Source organism: Zingiber officinale, chromosome 9A (genome assembly GCF_018446385.1).
Source record: "Zingiber officinale cultivar Zhangliang chromosome 9A, Zo_v1.1, whole genome shotgun sequence".
Taxonomy (NCBI): Eukaryota; Viridiplantae; Streptophyta; class Magnoliopsida; order Zingiberales; family Zingiberaceae; genus Zingiber; species Zingiber officinale.
The window spans coordinates 39,995,601-40,015,209 of record NC_056002.1 but is presented as its reverse complement, the minus strand read 5'-3'; the positions used below and the strand labels follow the sequence as shown (position 1 = coordinate 40,015,209).

Genomic DNA, 19,609 nt, shown 5'->3' with positions numbered 1-19,609 from the left:
GGGGAAAGGAAAATCGGCAAGAATGATAAGAATGGGTTGTGACCTAGATTTATAACATATATACTTAGGGTTTAATAATTATAAGCTTAGATTAATTGATTCAATCAACTCTCATTTAATTGGGTATTCTGAATAGGCTTCCTCCAAGCCTAATCAGTTCATCCTCTTAAAATACATCATATGAGTTCTGAAAAATTTCGAGAAAATTTTTAAAAAATTTTGTTAAAATTATTCGTCAATTAAATCTTATTATTATACTATTATAATTTTGTTACGATATCTTACATTGCAACAACTTAACTGATCTTGAGAACAGACTGATGAGTTATATTGATCGATAGAAGATGTGTCGATGAAACAAACAAAGTGAGAATTCAGTAAGAATAAACTATGCAAAAGGCCTCCTCCATCGCAACAAGGTCGACCAAACACATGTCAAATGGCTCTAGAGATGACGGGCACTGTGGACTGTGGTTATGCTCGTTAAATCGTTCTTCAACCTTCGTTTCTGATAACCTCAAATCGAAAAAGGCATCGTGGAGATTTCAATTGAGCAAACCTTTAGAGAAGAAATGATACTAAAATTAAGGGATATTTTGTATTTATTTGATAAACTAAGGGATAAAATATTGTAATTGTTTTGCAGCTTCATAAGAGCAACTCGAAAATGTAAATAAATTAGGGGGCAAAGTAAAATTTTGCCAGGGAGGAAAGATTAGGGGGGTTAATTCAGTAAGTAATTCGGCCATGCGCGACCGGTCTACTCTGTCGTTGCCTGTATTCTGTTGTGGGCGGAAGGCGTAGCACTGTCGCCAATCTCTCTCTGTCGCGCGTTGCGGTGACGCCGCTGGTGATGCCAATCTCTCTTTCTTCTGAAGTAAAGAAAGTAGGCCTGAATGGAATGGATGCCTTTGGATTTGGGGTCGGTGTTGGACGCAGGCAAGCAACACAATCGGACGCGTCCGAGGAGGTGAGACTCTGGATCGGTCAACGAATTCGGCGGCGCCTACCCCAGTCCTTTTTGCTTCCTCGTCTCTTATTTTTAGCGTTTATTGCCTCTTTGGATTGCCTGCCGTGGTTTTATTCATTGGCTGGCCTTTTGCTTGTTCCTCGCGATCGTGCGGGTCGCCTGTTGAGGGTTTCTCACCGTAATCGGATTGTAAAGATCGTTTTTTTTCTTCTTCTTTTGACTTCTTTGGCTTTTTCTTTGATAAACTTGGGATTTTTTAGGGTTATGTATCTTTTTGATTCCTCGTCGGTTTGCTTATTGATGTCGTGCCTTTAAAGGGTATTACAGAAAACAGATCGGATATAGCGAAGGGTTTCAACCTTGCGGACGTTGGGCATGAGTTCCGTGAGTGGAGAGAAAGAGGAGGGCTCCCTGGAAGTCAATGATGATGCAGGAAAGCGATCGAAACTGAAGGGGTTTGACAGCTTTGGGAGCAATGATATGTTCTTCAGAGCTGACAAGATTGATTTGAAGAGTTTGGATATCCAATTGGAGAAACAAATCAACAAGGCATGGAGCAAAGGAAAAGATGATTCCAAAAGACCTAAGGAGGGATGGGAGATTGATCTGTCGAAGCTGGAAATACGCTATGTCATCGCTCAAGGAACATATGGAACTGTGTATCGAGGAACTTATGATGGCCAGGACGTTGCAGGTATTGTTCTTTGACCTTTGCTGACAAAAATTTGGGTGTCTAAACTTCTGTTGCTTGGTTTGAATAGTGTAAGCCCATGGTTATGCATGCTGGCAATTTTGATAGTGCTACTTCCTTCTTGATCCTGATCAGCTGCTTTGTATAACTAGAATCACCTACCATTTAAGATCCTTTGCCTTTATATCGCAGTATGGCAAATGTAAACTTGATTTTCTAATTTAAACAGTGTTGATATTTAGTTAGGAAAAAAAAAATTATGCTAGAGCTTGTTAGGAACTAAAGTGCGTGCAATTATTGGCAGCAGAAACCACAAAACTCATGTGAAATAAGAAAGCTATTTCATTTCGACCTCAAATTGGTTATATTCCTAATATCCCTTGCCAAGTATATACTCCTTTTATCCATAACAATGGTTGCTTAGATCATAACAATAATTATCGTATTCATAGTGAAAGTGTTGGACTGGGGTGAAGATGGTATGGCTGCAGAGGCTGAAACTGCTGCTCTTAGGGCATCATTTCAGCAGGAAGTTACAGTTTGGCATAAACTTGGCCATCCAAATGTTACAAAGGTACCAGTTTTCATATCTTCATAGTCTCGGGCCTTTGCATGCTTATTTTTAGTCTCTTTTGACTGTACTATCAAAGTTCCAAGTTATCTTGAAGGAAACATGCTTTGTGTATGAAGTTTTGGTATTAAATGAAATGTTCTTGTTTCATGCTTAAAAAAATTTGTTTATGAGCAAGATCTTTCTTGCAGTTTGTTGGGGCATCAATGGGAACAACTGATCTTAAAATTCCTACAAAGAATTCCACAAGTGTCAGTGATTTTTCACATCCAACTCGAGCCTGTTGTGTTGTTGTTGAGTATCTCCCAGGAGGAACACTGAAGCAATATTTAATCAAGAATAGGCGAAAAAAACTCCCCTTCAAGATTGTGGTTCAGCTTGCATTAGATCTATCCAGAGGGTTGTCAAAATTGATCTTTTTTCCATAGAAGTTGTCCATTTGTGTTTAACCATCATGCTAAGGAAGATAACATCTTTTTTGCAGATTAAGCTATTTACACTCGCAGAAAATTGTGCATCGGGATGTCAAAACCGAGAACATGCTGCTGGATGCCCACAGGAATCTCAAAATTGCTGATTTTGGGGTTGCTCGTGTTGAGGCTCAGAATCCAAAAGATATGACTGGCGAAACGGGTACCCTTGGGTATATGGCTCCAGAGGTAATATGTTCCGTGGATTTCTTTCTTTCCCTTTTTGCTAACACAGGAAAGTTGAATACTTTCGCAGTCTGTTTACTTAGAAAGATAGATATTGAGAAAAGATACAAACTGAGGGAAGAAAGTATCGAAACATTATTTACTTGGGAAGATAAGAAATTAGAAAATTAGATATTATGGATTTGATGAATGACCATTTCTGAACTTATTATATTTGAATAATGAATAAACTTGAAAAAATAAAGTCAATTTAGTTATTTGAATTCAAGAAGGTGACTTAATGAAAATGCAATCATAACTAGGAATCAAATAGAAGAAAGGCAAAAGAAAAAAATAGTTTCAACCTATAAAAATAAAAGACCAGAATTAAAGGAGAAGCGATCCATTGTCAAATTTTGGAGAGGGGAACAAACTCACTTTTTCCAACTTATGGGAAGAAACTTGGGTATTTTATCAGTTTAATAAACCCTATTTTACTTATGCAGGTTCTCAACGGTAAGCCTTACAACCATAAGTGTGATGTATACAGCTTTGGCATTTGTTTATGGGAGATCTACTGCTGTGACATGCCATATCCTGATCTAAGCTTTGCTGAAGTCTCCTCTGCTGTTGTTCGGCATGTATGCTAATCCAACATTTCAGTTCTTCATAAATCTCTAATTTCTTATCAGTATATCTATCACACTTGGACTTCTGAAACTGAAGTGAAAACTTAGTTATTGAATAAATGCTTTGATATTCTTCAATATTGCATTGCAGAACCTACGACCAAATGTACCTCGGTGTTGTCCAAGCGCAATGGCTAGCATCATGCGCAGGTGTTGGGATGCCAATGCAGATAGAAGGCCTGACATGGATGAGATTGTGCGGCTTTTAGAGGCTCTGGACACCAGCAAAGGTGGTGGGATGATCCCTGATGACCAACTAAATAGTTGCTACTGCTTCATTCCTAAACGTGGTCCATAGGTGCTTTCCTTGTGCATTTAGCTTAAATCTTAGCAAACAGCAAGCAGCTTCAGAATGTCACCATTCTACACTGCTCAAGGAGTTTTGGTGTGTTCTTTTGATGCCTAAGTCCAGTGGTTGTGAAAAGTTCCATGCATGGTTTTGTTTCTTTAAAGTTGTTAGTTACTTTTAACCTAAAGAAAAAAAAAAGTTGATTGTTGTTACTCGAATAAACAGAGGACAGGAAGGAAACAAAAGAGTTGTCAAACAAATAATTTCTCAGTGGTATTGCAATTCAAACTTGATATTATATTGTCACCTTTTTCCTAGTGCAAGCACAAGGAATTGGTTGGTTTTAGTGGTTTCATATTTTTTTTCTTTTCTTTTTATACCATAATCGATAAAGAATTGGCTGTTGTAATTGCATGTTATAATAGATAATTCTGATTGAATATGATTAAATATGAGTTTCATCTCTGGACCTCCTTGGATCATCATATTAGCACTTCTTTCATTTTAATGTCACATTTTCACTCCATTTATATTTGCTTCTAATTGTTTGTGTACACTTTGAATTAACATTTTTCATTTGAGTGTTTGAATTAGTAAAAGATGTTTATAGTCGTCTATTTAGTCGCTAGTCAACCATTCAATCCTACACGAAGTTGAAATTTGGTAGCATCTAAAATACAATTTAGCGGTATCCATGACATAATTTAATAGAACGTAGGATATGATCTCCGCGACATAACTCATGGGGTCGAGATAAAGGTATCTATTCGTAAGGAAATGGTCTTCACAATGTGGCAAAAGGCGAAATCGTTCGCCCCCAATGTCCCCGTCGCATCCGACCCAAGGTCATCACAAGAAAAGTAAATCACGATAGCCGAGAGGTCAAGTGGTGGTAGGATGAGTTGCACAAGGTCCGAGGATTGACGCCCCGACAGTCCTGTGGTTCGATCTCGAGATCTCATGTGGTAAATATGTCACCACTTACTATCTCGGATGATCCTGGAGAGTATCTTGGCAAAAAAAAAAAAAAAGGTGGAACCGCCACCCTAGCGGTCCCTTGCCCCGGCCCCACAAGATTCCAGAGGGAGTAAATCACGGTTAATGCTGGGCAGGATAGGTGACTGGGGGTCAAAGGAATTTTTGACGCAGCAGACCAGGGTTTTATCCCCGAGTGCAACTAACAACCTTTGACCCCACGACTTCATTGGCAAACTGTAGGCATTAAACCAGCTGATCCAGACCGTGGGGGCGGAAATGGTCTTCACAAGATAGAATGTAGGAGGGAGAGAAGGTAAAAGGACGAAGACAAAAGGGGAAGGATGTGAAAAGAGGAGAAAAATCTTGTTTACATGAGGAAAAGAAAATAAGGGAAAAATTCAAATTACAAAATAGCCCTCTTCGTCAACTTGCGCCGTCTTCGGTCTTCATCATAAGCATGCTACTGATTTAACCAAAATTCAAGTTCTAGATTTCGACATTCGGATCGGTGCAAGCTAATTGGATTTGTGGTTTCTCCTCACTTTCATCTATCAAAATCACCATTGATTTGTGTAATCCTTTTTGTGTACTGGACATCAGCAGCTACAGCAATGGCTTTGTGCAGCTCTGTTGGAAGATCACCTACCCTGTCGGCGCAATGAATACATGCTCAATGGCTCCACTTCCTTGGAAAGCTCTGCCTCTTTCTCGGTCAACTTTAAGAAACCTTTGGAGACCCTAAAATAAATGTTTGCAAGATGAACACAGGAGGCATCGCCGGTGAGCTACTCCAACCGAAGAGAAGTAAAGGACATTAACAATATGATGGTAGAGAACTCCTATGGTAGGATACAATTGTTCTATTTACACATGCTCTCGTAATGCTCGCAACAAGTATTTTTGATGTTTGTATAGCTCTAATTAAACTGTCTACATGATAATTCAAGCTTTTGGTAACTCTCCAAACAATCTTTGGAGAATTTTCCAGAGGGAGCCCGAGCAGGAAATGAACAAATGAAAAAAAATGGGGTGAAAGGTGCTTCTACAAGTTAACCTCATCAAAAAAGTTGCACAGTTGGAACACTAAACTCTAATATCAGTTTGTCTCCGAGGAAGTTTGCTAGTCAAGATGTTGGAATCAACTATCGACTTCTGCTTGAGAGATTACTCAAATTTTATATGTTTTGTCTGTAAGAGGTTTCAAGAACTGGGACAGGAGGACCATAGATTCTGCCGCAGCGATCTTCAAAAGATGAAAGTAAACGAGGGGCCACTTCCTGAAAGAACATTGATACAACCTGCCACATAATTATCATGTCAGTAAGGTGGGTTTGTGAACTAATCAGTAGTATAATAAAATCAAGTTATAGATAGTTAACTTTTGTGACGATACACAACATTATTTTATCTGTCCTACACTGTCGAAATTGAATTGCTGAACTACATCAAAGATTGTTTTCCCACATGAATACATGATTTTGTTTCAGATAACAACAAGGGAAAGAATTTACTCGGTCTTTAAAGTGAAAAGTCAAAAACCAAATGGATTCATCTCAATCACTTTCATCAGGAATGTCAAAAGCTTTTATGAATTACAACTAGCTGACAGAATTAAAGGCGGTGAAGAAATTAACTTGCCGATATCATCAAATGGAAGAACTTTTTTAAAAACAAAAACTAATTTAAGTTTACCTGTCGATATAGTGGCGAATGAAACTTGAAATCCACCAAGAAGTAAAGTTCACAACTTCCAGGAACTGAACCAGGAGTGAATTCCCAAATGTTAATTAAGTGTTCAAAAAGTCCATTTTTTGAAGCAGTGGTCTACAAGAATGTAAATCGCAGCAATTTAGAATGATTAGCCTTTACTAGGAACAAAAAATAAGAAGAGACGACCAATAAAAGTTTAATCCACCTTCCACCAAACAATCAATGACAAAAGATCAAGAAAAACTATGACATATAACATACGGATAAAATACTATTGTATTCATCATATAGATAATAATAAAAGAAATCAAAGATTGATATTATTAATAATTAAACAACGCTTATAATAACTAATGTAATTAATCATAGTATTATTTTTAATATTATTTATAATTAAATGCTAATTGAGAAATTATGATAGAATCAACTACATTGTCAGTTAATAATTATATATTTTATAATCTACAAATATAAAATTACTGCTTTATTATTCATAATTAATTAGGATGTCACTATTTAGAGTTTTATTAACTATAAATATTATTCATTAAACACTTTGTTTCCTATATTATCAAATTTGTTAATAATTGTTTATGTATCAGTAATAAAGTTAATATTAACTAATAATTAAAACATACTATATATTACCTAATAAGATGATAACCCTTATAAATGTTATTACCTTATGAATAATTAGTTAATACCTTTCATAACCTTACATACAAAATAATCTAACATTATTACAGAAAACTTATACTACCAATTAAATATTGCTGTTATCAAATAGAAAAGAACAAAGAGAGACACAGGTTCTTGTTTTTTATTTTCATGAAATGCTGTTGAAACTTGAGCAGTTCTACAATTAAATCTAAAATTGTTTGGTGCAGAAATTTCTCCAGACATTATTGGTTCCTTGCCGAATTTCGTTCCACTTAATCTACTCTAGTGACAACTACACAATTGGCCTACTCTGGTGGAGAAATTGATCGATCTCATGTTGTCTAAGATGGCTCAGTTATTGCCCTATCATCACATACACAAATAGAGAAATCTACTGGTTTCATGTTATCTGAAGTGCTTTTTAGTGCTTCTATTGCTGTCTATTTTGTCCACATTGATGGAGCTTATTCTTCATTTTTTTGGACTATAGACCAGACAGCAATAATGTCTAATCTCCAACTTGAGAGGGCATTAAAATTACTAGTAGTATGATGACTACTTACAGAGTAGATTTAGTTTCATAAGATGTTATTAGTTTTCTTACTAGTAGTATGATGACTACTTACAGAGTAGATTTAGTTTCATAAGATGTTATTAGTTTTCTTCAAATTTTAACAAGAAATATCTACACTAAAATTTAAGAGAAGCCAAAGCTTCTGCATAACAATTCTATCTGCTGAAAATAAAGCAAGTGTCTGTTAACAAGATAGAGAAAGCAAAGAATCAAACCTTGATACGTTTTGGCTTGTCAATTTCCACATGAGAAAGATAACTTTCAAGAAAGGACTTAAAACCAATCTGAAGCTCCGCATCAAATGATCGATCGCTATTCCGCTTGACAATCCTAGACCGCTGGCACCATGGCAAGAACTCCTCATACATATCGACTGCTGAAACCACATTAAACAACTGTTCAGGAGAGTACCTGTTTAGATTGTTCATAATTAGGCATCAAAACAGATCATGTATGTAAAAATTTAACATTGTTGACGACATAAAACTCCAATGATGCAGAGGCAAAGATCTAGATGCAAAACTCAGATTTAGCCATGGAAAGCATATGAGAAGGATCAGCTACAGAGCGATAGAAGAGGAAATAGTAGTTATCATAACCACGAAAGAGAAGGTGTTCGATTGAATCCAAGCAGATCGATAACAAAAACTCAGATTTAAAAGGTGAAAACAGCTGTTCATACCCAATGGTCCGTCGCTCCTTGTAGACCTTTGAAAGAGCAGGACAATCTTCTCCGAAAAAAAATCCGAGAAACTGTCGAGTTTGAGCGAAACCACGGGAAGTACCAATCGGCAGAACGTGGAGGCCGTCGGCGGAACTACCGACGCAAGGGTTTCCGGAACGAGCCAAGGTAGCCAGACATCGCGCCTGATCGAATCGCCCCAACCTGCTATCCGGGCCGCTAGGTCGTCCCGCCGATCGGAAAATCCCAGCTCCGTGTTGTAAAGATCGAGCTTTACATGATAGGAAGCTGGCAACCGCCTCCGTAAAAACTAGGGTCGGCGGCATTGTAGAGATGAGGGAAAGTGACAATGAAATCGTAAAAAAATCGAACTTTAACTTGGCAGAAATTTTCGAATTTGGGATGGTTACTTTAAGATTGACCAAGAACTCCAATCAAATCAGTTGATTAGAAAGCGACGCCCAGATTTTAGGGGGAAAAAGTTGTATTTACACGAATAGATCGGCGAAAAGGTCGGGGGCGCGGGATAAGACTTGTATAGACGAGAGGAAATGCAGGTTCTTGTCGTGTTGAGATGGCCGGCCGCTGTGCGACGATTCCATGCGAGGAAGCCGTGCCACCACAGCCACGGCAGCCGACGCGGTTAGGGTTTGACATAAACAAAAGGCAAACGTTGAGGCTTTGACTGTAATAACGGTTGGAAGAAGTCAAAATTTCTCTTTTAAAACGTTCTTTTCCTAGCGTCAAAGGAAAATATAAAATATATATTTTTATATACTTCAATGAAAAAAATTCAAATATATAAATAGACTCAAATATTTATTAAAAACAATTATAATAAAACGTTCAAATAAGACGACTATAAAATTTAATATATATAATAAAAAAATTCAAATGTATGTTTTTTAGGTTTAATACTTTAATATGTTGACAATTTTCTTAACTTCCTCCCCGCACAGATAAAACTAAACTATAATGCCTATCAGATGGTTTCATCTTAAGATTTGTGATAGCTTGAAGGTAAGCTCGACTTCTCATAGCAATAGCTCGATGACTCGTCATTTTAACAATGGTTTAGTAACTCAATCTTAACATGAAACCATAATCACCATTGCCACCCTCTTATCATCAGATCGGCGATACTTCTAGAGCATAAATTCAGACGAAATCAAACACTATCGGATCCCACTTTGATTGAGTGACAAGTTCCAAGCACCCGGAGCAAGAAGTTCAGACGAAATCAACCTTCGCATCGGCAATGAGCTCTGAGTTGGCTAAGGACTTCCGGGGAGCTTCATCTTCACTCACCGAATGCAAGAAGAGTTCCTTGTGTCTTTTTCTAGTTTGCGATTTCACAATCAGCCAAATGCAAAGTGAGCACACAAAGGAAAAAAAGCACATTATGCATTAAACGAGTGTCGATAGACAAAACGCTCTAAAGATTTCTTAAAAAAGACACAGTATGAGTTAAAACAACATAATATTTTACAAAACTCAAAAAGTCCCTAGAAAACATCGACTAGAGTTATAGTTCCCACACGTCAAGTTCTTGGCAGAGCAAAGGATCTCTTTGAGATGGATATGACTGGAACGCATGAACTAGACCTGAAACATGGATTGCATTTTAACAAAATAATAATAATAAGCTGTCTATTACATTTTGCAAGAAACTTCAAGGGATTAGGGCTTGGGTACTACCTTAAAATGCTTCTGGCCGGGAAGCACAAAGGGTTTTGCCTGCTCGAGTTTGTTCACCCGAATGTTGCAATCAGGAATGACTTGTATATGCTCATGAATTTCGCGACAAAGGCTGGTCAAAAGTGCAGAGAGAAAGCATTAGTTGTTTCTGCAAATGAACTTTCTAAAATTTAAGTTCATACATACAAATTTGATATGTACTAATAAGCACGATAGAATTCATATGTATTAGAGATGCTGTGTCACAAACATCTGCCTTGAATCCCAAGCCATGGCATAGAAACGGGGCTTATAATCCAGTGATACAGAATGTTTATCGTTCATAGTACAACTGGGGGGTGGATCACCTTCTCTGGAGGGTACATAGCGAATACTGATTTTACTATTGATAATGAGAAAACAGTTCACCAGATAATCAGAAAACACTAGGTTTCTTACAAAGCCTTTTGCTCGCTCAAAAGATGCTATATATCCCCAATAACACAAGGGTTTAGGGTTTAAATTCAACAATAATGATAATTTTAATAATTTCCATTTATATTTTTGGCATCAAAGTCTAAAAATATCAATTACAGTAGTAATTTCAATATGCATGGAACAATACTGCTCCAGTGTTGAGTTCAGTCATACTGACACTCAGAGATAGTTCCAAGGTCATACCAACTTAGTTTCAGATCTCATTGAGTAGATTTAGGGTAAGATTAAGACCTAATTTGCTTTGAATGAGACTTAATTAGATCCCTTATGGGTGGAATGAGCACTATGCAATGGTGGGCATAGATGCACTAAGAAACAAACTCTTCCCTATGGAGAATGTTGTGCAGTAATCATCTAAACTAAGAAACAAGTGCATGATACTTTCTACAGTCTATAAGATCCAATGGTGCAATGCGCATGAACCTGGCAGCATATAGAAGGTCATGTTGAGTGCATCAACATTATGTTGTTTGAAATCAAACTCGAATACTCAGTTTAATTGGAAGGACGGATTAAAAAAGGAAAATCTTTTGTGCTTCGTAACGATGAATTATTTATCCTTTTCATCATTTACTTATTATGAAATAATAGACGGATGGATTTACGAATCCATCTACCGATTAATTTGTTAACAAGTTTTTACCCACCTAAAATCGAATGGAATACCTTTACTTCCCATCATGTCTCTTGTCATGTCCCTGTCCTCAACCACACGAGCGGCCGATAGCTCTGCACAACTGGCCTAGCATGGCCGCTCGAGCTCATCACGAGCAGTGGGCATCCCCGCATGTCGACTCACGAGTGAGAGAGGCGAGCGTCCCCGCACGCCTGCTCGTGAGCAACTCGCCCCGTGTACTGGCAACCTCTGTTTCTCTTCCATTTCCGAGTATTTCTATTCCATTCTTCCATTCTCCCTGCCTTCTCTTCTTTCCCTTAGGATTCTTTTCTCTTCCCATTCCTTCTTTTATTTTTCCCTTCCTTTCCCATAGGGATATTTTTCCTTAGCTGATTCCATTTCCTCACTAGTCCACCCGTCCAAGTAAACAGGACATAAACCCTCCATGTGCAAATAATTATGTAACTGATAAAATAAGAATGATTCTTAAACTTCAGGGCACTAAAATCTGTTATTCCATTGCATGCACATAAGCAATAGCATACACATCCACAATAAAGAATATGTAATATATGAATAAATTAAGCATCACTATGGTTATATATTAACTTTTCTGCTACAGTAGTTTAATCAAATTTTCACATTCAACCTATTATAAAACTATTTCCATTTTAGGCTTAACCTTGGAAATTGCACGTGCAAAAATTCTAGATAAAATACCTTCTATGTGGAATATGGCCTTTTGTCCAAGTCGCATCCTGTGTTCCTACACAAACATTAAGAGAAAATTCGACTCCACTAAGATGGGGAAAAAAAATTCAAGGGTAGTCATCAGAAGATAAAGAAGAAAATGAGAGTATATGTAGAGAAGGATTTGCAATTGATATTATAAAAAAGGTTGACACAAAGTGGAATTCACATTATGGTTCAGTTTGCTTGAGAATAGAAGGAACCACCACCACTTGTTTACTAGGAAAGGGAAAAAAGAATGAAAATTTTAAATTTTGTACTGGTCATTTAAAAAAGAAAATAGAGAAGAAATAAACATGCATACTTCAAAAACCATTTTACTTATAGTGCTAATCATGCATTACAAGTAAATAATCAAGTTGGTAATTTCAGTTTGAAATCATTCCATTTCTGTCGCTAATTACTAGTTTTGGGATAATTGCATTGGGAATAAAGATTAAGTTGTAAAACTCCCCAACTTTCTTCCCTAAATTACCTATCCATGTAATCAGGATTTTTTAAGTCATCTCTCCTATTTCCTCACCTATTTTTTATTTCTTCTTTTCTCTCTCCAATTAAACAGTAAGAAAGGAGCATGGATCAACAACATCATTGGTTGAGCGAATCCTTCCAAGATTTTTATCATATTTCTAGTAAAATAAGTTCAGAAAGAAGCCAACTAGTGCATGTCTTATCAATGGTCAACGATTGGATATAACTAGTCAACTAGCCAGTTTTTTTTTCCCATTTGGGTGGATTTTGACAATTTTGTATGGGTGAACTCAAGTTCTAGACGTGACTAGATGTCTTGAAAAGGACTGATATAGTGAATGCGTCACTAGGCCTCACATGCAAGCCATTAAATGTGACTGGGTAATAAGTTGGACCTGAAATCTTAATCATAGTGGCAGAGACGTTGACATATAAGGCTTAGATGAGTGAAGTACTATTAACTTGGATTCAATATTTTGGGATAGTTTAGTTTAACAAGTTGACAAGCCGATTCTCAAATTTAGTTAGGTTCTAAAAGATACAGAAACACTTTAAAGATGTAAACTTAGTCAAGATCTAAACTAAGATTTATATATATTTTTATTTTATTTTAGTTAATGTAATAGAGAATAGAATGTGTCAATTAGTGAGAATTCCTTAAGATTCCTACTAATTCCATGTTTCCTATAGAATTATATTTGTCCTATCTTTTTGGTGCATAGCCTATAAGTAGAAAAGTTGTAAAGCAATATCAGGTTATGATGTTTGAATGAAGTTATTCTTCTCTTTGGTTCTCTCACCCTTCTCCTTATATTCATCTATTCTTATCTCAATTTCCTAATTAAGAGAGGTTATATAATAAATTCAATTTGGCTCTTCCCCAGCAGCTTAAGCCTTTGGGATAGGCGGTCATTGTCATTCATCAGCCTTAAGATAATAAAAACCAGAATTTGATCAAAGTACGAACTAGAGAAAATGATGAAACAGACCTTTGGTTGCACAGCAATGAAAAGCTAATGTCGATATACAGGTCAATATGCAAAAGGAATTATCATCACTGTCCTTCAGGAGGCTGAATCTAGCAGCTAGGAGGGCACATGCGCTCATAGAACACCACCTCATACCAAAAATACTCAATTGCTTTGTACTGTGTCATTGAGGGAGACTCCACAACACTTAAAACGGGGGAAATCACAAAAATACTAGCACAATGGGAAGCAAGAAACATCATGCACTCTCTTAACAGCAATAATAGTTTGTGTGGAAAATATACTCACATAATATGCAGCCCAATGACATACTTCAAGCTTTAATTCAGAGTCCAATTTCTTCAATAACTCTGACAATAGTTTCTGCAAAATCAAAATAAGATCTACAGACAATTTTTTTTTACCGGGTTAATATAAAATATAATTAAATAATATAATCACTTTCACCTTTAAAATAATTTCCGGGGGAATGCAGTTCACAAGAAGTTCATATATTTTTCCACGCACAGAAAATAACCTAGAAGTGAGTATATATGAAGAGAAAATTTACAATGAGTTCTGGCATTCCACGAGAAAAGTACAGAAAATAATATCCTAATATCTAGATGACTTTGAGACAACAGCAACAGGACCATATACAATGAGTTCATATAAATAAAGTATAGGCTTGATAGTAGGTTAAATCTATGGCAACATTCCAGATTTTATGGCCCTTGCATAAGATACCATGCTCACATTCATAACATGACACCATTTTGAAATCAAATGCCAGACTCAATGGACACTAATTACTGAGGAAAATTTCAATTTAATTTAACAATAAACACCAGATATGGCATTTAATTTACGTAAGTAGACAGAACCTTGGTACCTGTATTGTAAATCACAATGTATGGCTATAATAAAGCTTCATCATTTTCTTTTCTTAGAAAGTTGGTCATAGGAAAATCATGAGCTTACAATCAGCACCAATTGTACGGTATCAACATGTCTACAAGCTCATTTTCTCATGACATGGTGCAAATGGAATCCTCAAACTACATTCAAATTTTATATTAGGGGCACTGCAAACCAAGTGTCACAGGTGCATTGGTTGTGGACACAGCAGCAGTCTCGACAAGGATGTGAAGATCATGGACTAACAGGCTGCAGGCTGAAACATAGATCATGGCAGAACTTGTGGGATTGTAACAACTAATAACCAACACTTTCATATCACCCTCAATGTATAATGCGATGAGCCTCATGTGTGGGTGCAAATCATATATATATATATATATAGAGAGAGAGAGAGAGAGAGAAAGAAAAATGATTAAGAAAAAACTTGCACCAGCATACTAAATCAAAATGAAAATGTTAAACGATGCTGGGTCCAACAGGTAAGAAACACTAAAACACAAAGACTGACCTAAAGAGCATGCAACAATTCTTATAAACATGATTCTCAATACAAGAAGTTAAGAGATGCTAATAGCTATCGAGAAGCATTGCAGTATTTCAACCAACCAAAGATATACAATGTTTTCAGGCTGCTACTTGTACTTGTTGTCATCATCTATCTGTGTACTCTGTTCAAATCAATACATTTGGCAAATATTAGGCAACTTTGATCAAACCAATAGCACACCCAAACACTGTAGAGATTGCACAGGTCAACCATGCCTACATGGTTTGATAGTGGAACATTAATGGTTGCCACACCTTCAAAACTAGTGTTTGCCAGAAATTGTTTGCGCCCTCCCAGATGCTAAGGTCTTACACTCTTAGCAGAACCTCCTTTATGTTTTTCTGCCAAGATCACCTTTGCCAGTTGTCAAAGAAAAATGCACATCCAATATGGTATCGCCTTTGTAATATTTGTCAAGTTCAAGTGTAAGATCGGAATGATACATTTAGCCCATATCAAGCAGGAAAGTACAAGGCTTCAGTCAATGCATTGTTTAAATACTTTTCTAATAAAATGCCTAGGACCTACAGTTCTAGAACACCACAGATTGGAAACAAAGTTAACCATAAGTGTTTGTCTTATTTGTTCTATTTGTTTCATTAGGAACTGAAATTGCAAACTGATGTTAAACAAAGATGATCATATAAATATAAGAAACAAAGAAAAAAATGGACCTTTTAGGACTCTGCTCCTTCATTATATCAGATGCAATTTCAGAAACATATTGTTCCCAGTCCAAGGGTGGCAACGCCTGGTTTGCAGTGAATGGATACCTATTTCAATAGCACAACATTCCAAAATAAATGCACTTATTACATAGTTAAGGATGCAGCTTCAACATAAATCTTATGAACATATATGTACATAATGTATGAACAATACACACATCAAATCGGAATGTTAATACTGTATGGATTCTAATTTGCTTACTGCTGAACTCGACAGGCTTCAAAAGTCAATATTGCTCTTCTTAAATTACGGTTTGACTGAGCTGCTATACGAACTGCAAATCCAGGTGGAAGTTGTAGATTTTCCTTCTTGCCAATGAACTCCAAAGTTCTGATAATCTAGTCAAATATAATTTGTAAGATACTTAAAAAAAATTTACTAAAAGATCCAGAAGACCATAGAACATAAAGAGAATACCAACATAAATATAAAACAGGAACGAAGATATTTCGAGGTAAATTTAAAATAACGACAAATCTTATAGAAACAAACCATGTATCCAATCACACTGTTACCATGTGAGGTTAGGCGCCATTAATGCTTCAACAAAATAACCAAAATAATCTCTAAGTTAAACAGTAGGGATGGTCAAAAAAGTCATTTAAGTACATCCATCAGATCTTCCTTTTCTCCCCTCAATCCCTGCATTTGACACTACAATTTGATATCCACTCTCACTGGTACTCAACCACAAGAATAGCCTCACATTTCATGCCATCACTGTGGGAAGCAACCTACTATGGTTGGCAAGGCTTCATTATGCAGGGGATGGTAGCCATCGTCACTGTCAGCATGATTGGCATCTCCCACTGTGAGAACTCCACAGTGCATGACATGATGAAAGAGTTGGGATGCAGCACTTGCATAAGGTACTAGCCGCAAGGAGGGTTAATGTAAGGAGGAATCATAAGATAAGGAAAGTTCAAAATAAAGAATCAGTTGTATCAGAATTGTGAATTGTATTGAATCAAACAATTATTGATAAAGATGACTCACCCATACGGTTCAATCTATTTTGGGTGTGACTCGAAATGAATTGTGTCATTCAAATTGCAACTAATATGATTCTGATAACTATAGTGTAGATTGGTTTGGCAAAGTAATTCAAAATGAAAATGAAGAGGAAACTTGACATTTGACTGCAGTCAATTGGATAGCCCATTTGTTCACAAAGTAATCATATGTTCCACAGTTCTTAGAGCCTTACAAGATCCATAAAAAGTAAACTGTAAGAGAAAACTTGAAGAAAACAGTTGAGTTCAAAACTATTTTAGTTTGAAAAAACATGGTTTTAAGGATAAAAGAACCACAAAAACTTAAAAGGAGTAAGGGATAGCAAAATTGTTCAGATAAAAATCCATGCATTGGATTTTAGGAGGGCTATGATGAAGATGACAACACTCACAATCAACTAAATTTGAATCCACAACATGGTGAAGCAAGCTGAAGGTCCCTTTCATTTTTGGCATATGGTTAACAGTGCTTCACTCCCTTGATTGCCATGGCGAAAAGGACTAAGAGGATGATTTGTTTTTTCTCAGATTGCCAGTAAGGGAAACAATAGTTGAGGTGTAAAGTGGTATTTGAGGAGGGGAAACAGACTTAATAGAAAAAACCTAGAGAAAGAAAGTAGAAATTCAAAACTATTACAGTTTGAAAAAACTTGGTTGTGAGGATATAGAACAAAAAAGGAAAACTAAAAGGATTAATGGACAGCCAAATCAAAAGGGAATATGCAGAAGAGTAGCATTAAAATCAGCAGTATCATACTGGTAATATTTCTCCATTCTATTTCAAAAGCTAACCTGTTCTTCACTAGGTGCGTTGACTCTAATGTTTAGACAGCGGGATCGGACAGCCTCAGTTACTTTTGATGAGCTGTTGCAGCACAAAATTAGTCTGCATGAAGCACTATACTTTTCCATTGTTCTCCGGAGAGAATGTTGAGCTTCTCTTGATAGTTTGTCAACTTGATTCAGCACTAACACTGCCAGTTAGACTACCATATCAGCATCAGAATAGCAAATATGTATTGCAATAATATTGGCAGAGATCCAGCTGGTTTAATCCTTAATATATTTCATCAATCAAGTTCCTTATCTCTGATAGCAATCTCATGAAGCTAAATTCCATGGTTTTTGAATCAGTACAACTCAATGATGACAAAAGTTGTAAAACGATATTAAAATAATTATAATATTATGTAAATAATCTAAAGTTTCTACTTATCTCAGAAAAGAATTATATATAGATAGATATATATATAAAGAGAAGAGAGAGACAGAGAGATTGTACTCTTTCACAGATTTTCACAGTTCAAGAATTCAGAAAAAAAACTCGTCTCATAATTTTCACCATTCTCTATTACTTATGAGTTTACCTTTGAACCCTAATTTTACAAAAGAATGAAACCAAATGCAATCTACCTTTGAACCCTCTTTTTCCTTTCGTATCTACAGGCCTGTTTCTTGCCATTTCCTTAATAATCTCCTGAACTATATATCTGTCCTGAAATCCTGCGTCACTAGGATTCATCTCAACGTGATATGTGCTGGATAGCATCGCCAGTTCCAACTCAATTGTTCGGGTACCAGCCTAAATTGCAAACATAAAACAAAAAAAAAAAAAAAATAAGTAGAGTAAGCGACTTGACAATTGGCCACAGAATTTATGCATGCCAGTACTACTTCTGAGTGGAAAAATTCGAAAAAACTACTATGCATCAGAAATGGACTGAGACAAAATCCAAAATTTAACAACTTACATCAATTTTCCAGGTCTTGTTCTCCAACTTCACCTGCCGCAGGGTATTAAAAAAAAAGAACACGCCAAAAAAAAAGAAAGATTAACAAGCGCACCAATTAGTTTTAAAACATATCATTACCAGAAGATCAAATAGAGACCTTTTCAACCCCGGGGCCAAACATTTCCTTGAGAAGGGCCACGATTAGGGTTTTTTTGCCAGAACCAGTCGGGCCATAGAATAGGAGATGAGGGCAGTCCTGCTCCGTAACCTGAGGCAACCGCAATGCAGGGAGGAATAAAGAGACATAAAACAACGGCCCATACGTGAAAAGGACGAAGAGAGTGCGGAAGGACCAACCAAACCCTAGACGAAGGACCAACCAAACCCTAGACGAAGAACCAAACTAAAAATAGGGTTTTTCAGGAGATCTCACCAGTTTCCTGAGGTTTTGGGCGATGTCTTCGTGGGCAATGATCTTATCTAGGCTCCTCGGGCGGTGCTTGTCGACCCACAGCATCGTCGCCGGCGTATGGATTGGACGAGGAGGAGAAAGATAGAAGCAAATGGCGGGAAAGCCGGATGTGTCGTTGTAGAAGCCGCGGATACCTAATGGGTCATAAGCCCACCAGTTATTTTGGGCTTTATGTGGGCCTAGAAATTCTTTTCATACTAAATAGGCGTCCTTAGAGCATCAAACACCCTCAAAAGCTCCTTCAACATCATGTCAAAAGTAAAAACTATTATATATATTTCTCAACTATCAAAAAAAAAAAAAAAATTCTCTCTACAATTTATTTGTGAATTTCATTTTTTTTCATTATATATATGTTTTATCTTTCCTTCGTATTTTACCCCCATATATAATTAATTTTTTAAAAAATTTAAATTCATAAATAAATCATAAATGACTAACAATCGAAATAACATTAATAAATAAAAAATATATAAATATTATCATATATCAAATAAATAATATAATATTATCATAATTAATAAATTATTTTTTTTACTGATTACAACCGTAGCATGTTCAGATATGTTCAACCAAGTCGGCTCGAAATTAATAATGCAGTTGATTATCACGTAGCTCGCAATTTCTCCGAAGGTATTCTTGGAATTCTTGGGTGGAGTCTTGAAATATTTGTGACGGAGGATCTCCTTCATCATCCGACCCATTCACTATTACATCTCTCTCATTCTTAATAATCATGTTATGCAAAATAATCAATGTGTACAT

The 19,609-nt window shown here is 36.4% G+C and overlaps 3 protein-coding genes across 8 annotated transcripts; 1 reads left to right on the top strand and 2 right to left on the bottom strand.

Annotated features, from left to right (window-relative positions):
* Positions 1-751: 751 nt before the first annotated feature.
* Positions 752-4,143, top strand: LOC122020582 (serine/threonine-protein kinase STY13-like). 5 transcript variants are annotated; one of them, XM_042578560.1, is made up of 7 exons: positions 752-970; positions 1,298-1,664; positions 2,114-2,235; positions 2,424-2,632; positions 2,717-2,891; positions 3,374-3,508; positions 3,648-4,143. In XM_042578560.1, exons 2-7 carry the CDS (start codon positions 1,346-1,348, stop codon positions 3,852-3,854), a joined length of 1,167 nt encoding a protein of 388 aa, XP_042434494.1. In that variant the 5' UTR covers positions 752-970; positions 1,298-1,345; the 3' UTR covers positions 3,855-4,143. The 5 variants fall into 5 exon arrangements, with proteins under 5 accessions (XP_042434494.1, XP_042434491.1, XP_042434490.1 ...); XM_042578557.1 differs by having other exon boundaries at positions 753-970; positions 1,288-1,664; XM_042578556.1 differs by lacking the exon at positions 752-970 and adding an exon at positions 1,011-1,159 and having other exon boundaries at positions 1,288-1,664.
* Positions 4,144-5,705: 1,562 nt separating this feature from the next.
* Positions 5,706-9,108, bottom strand: LOC122018734 (coenzyme Q-binding protein COQ10 homolog, mitochondrial-like). Its single transcript, XM_042576131.1, has 4 exons — positions 8,450-9,108; positions 7,983-8,178; positions 6,516-6,647; positions 5,706-6,121 (listed from the first exon to the last, which is right to left on the bottom strand). Exons 1-4 carry the CDS (start codon positions 8,773-8,775, stop codon positions 5,999-6,001), a joined length of 777 nt encoding a protein of 258 aa, XP_042432065.1. The 5' UTR covers positions 8,776-9,108; the 3' UTR covers positions 5,706-5,998.
* Positions 9,109-9,835: 727 nt separating this feature from the next.
* LOC122020340 (replication factor C subunit 5-like) lies at positions 9,836-18,947 on the bottom strand. 2 transcript variants are annotated; one of them, XM_042578227.1, is made up of 12 exons: positions 18,806-18,947; positions 18,530-18,640; positions 18,391-18,423; positions 18,053-18,221; positions 17,432-17,613; positions 15,828-15,964; positions 15,572-15,670; positions 13,898-13,967; positions 13,739-13,813; positions 11,961-12,006; positions 10,148-10,259; positions 9,836-10,054 (listed from the first exon to the last, which is right to left on the bottom strand). In XM_042578227.1, exons 1-11 carry the CDS (start codon positions 18,887-18,889, stop codon positions 10,201-10,203), a joined length of 1,065 nt encoding a protein of 354 aa, XP_042434161.1. In that variant the 5' UTR covers positions 18,890-18,947; the 3' UTR covers positions 9,836-10,054; positions 10,148-10,200. The 2 variants fall into 2 exon arrangements, with proteins under 2 accessions (XP_042434161.1, XP_042434162.1); XM_042578228.1 differs by lacking the exons at positions 9,836-10,054; positions 10,148-10,259; positions 11,961-12,006 and adding an exon at positions 12,013-13,608.
* Between the last annotated feature and the right edge of the window lie 662 nt (positions 18,948-19,609).

Excerpts from the sequence above, each read along its gene's own strand:
- LOC122018734 (XM_042576131.1), bottom strand. The coding sequence starts at position 8,775 with ATGCCGCCGACCCTAGTTTTTACGGAGGCGGTTGCCAGCTTCCTATCA. Across the intron at positions 8,179-8,449 it reads AAGGAGCGACGGACCATTGG|GTACTCTCCTGAACAGTTGT; the intron begins GTATGAACAGCT and ends CAATCTAAACAG. Across the intron at positions 6,122-6,515 it reads ATTCGCCACTATATCGACAG|GTTGTATCAATGTTCTTTCA; the intron begins GTAAACTTAAAT and ends ATTATGTGGCAG.
- LOC122020340 (XM_042578227.1), bottom strand. The coding sequence starts at position 18,889 with ATGCTGTGGGTCGACAAGCACCGCCCGAGGAGCCTAGATAAGATCATT. Across the intron at positions 18,641-18,805 it reads CCCAAAACCTCAGGAAACTG|GTTACGGAGCAGGACTGCCC; the intron begins GTGAGATCTCCT and ends CGGTTGCCTCAG. Across the intron at positions 13,814-13,897 it reads CCCCGGAAATTATTTTAAAG|AAACTATTGTCAGAGTTATT; the intron begins GTGAAAGTGATT and ends TTGATTTTGCAG.
- LOC122020582 (XM_042578560.1), top strand. The coding sequence starts at position 1,346 with ATGAGTTCCGTGAGTGGAGAGAAAGAGGAGGGCTCCCTGGAAGTCAAT. Across the intron at positions 1,665-2,113 it reads TGATGGCCAGGACGTTGCAG|TGAAAGTGTTGGACTGGGGT; the intron begins GTATTGTTCTTT and ends TCGTATTCATAG. Across the intron at positions 2,236-2,423 it reads GCCATCCAAATGTTACAAAG|TTTGTTGGGGCATCAATGGG; the intron begins GTACCAGTTTTC and ends TCTTTCTTGCAG.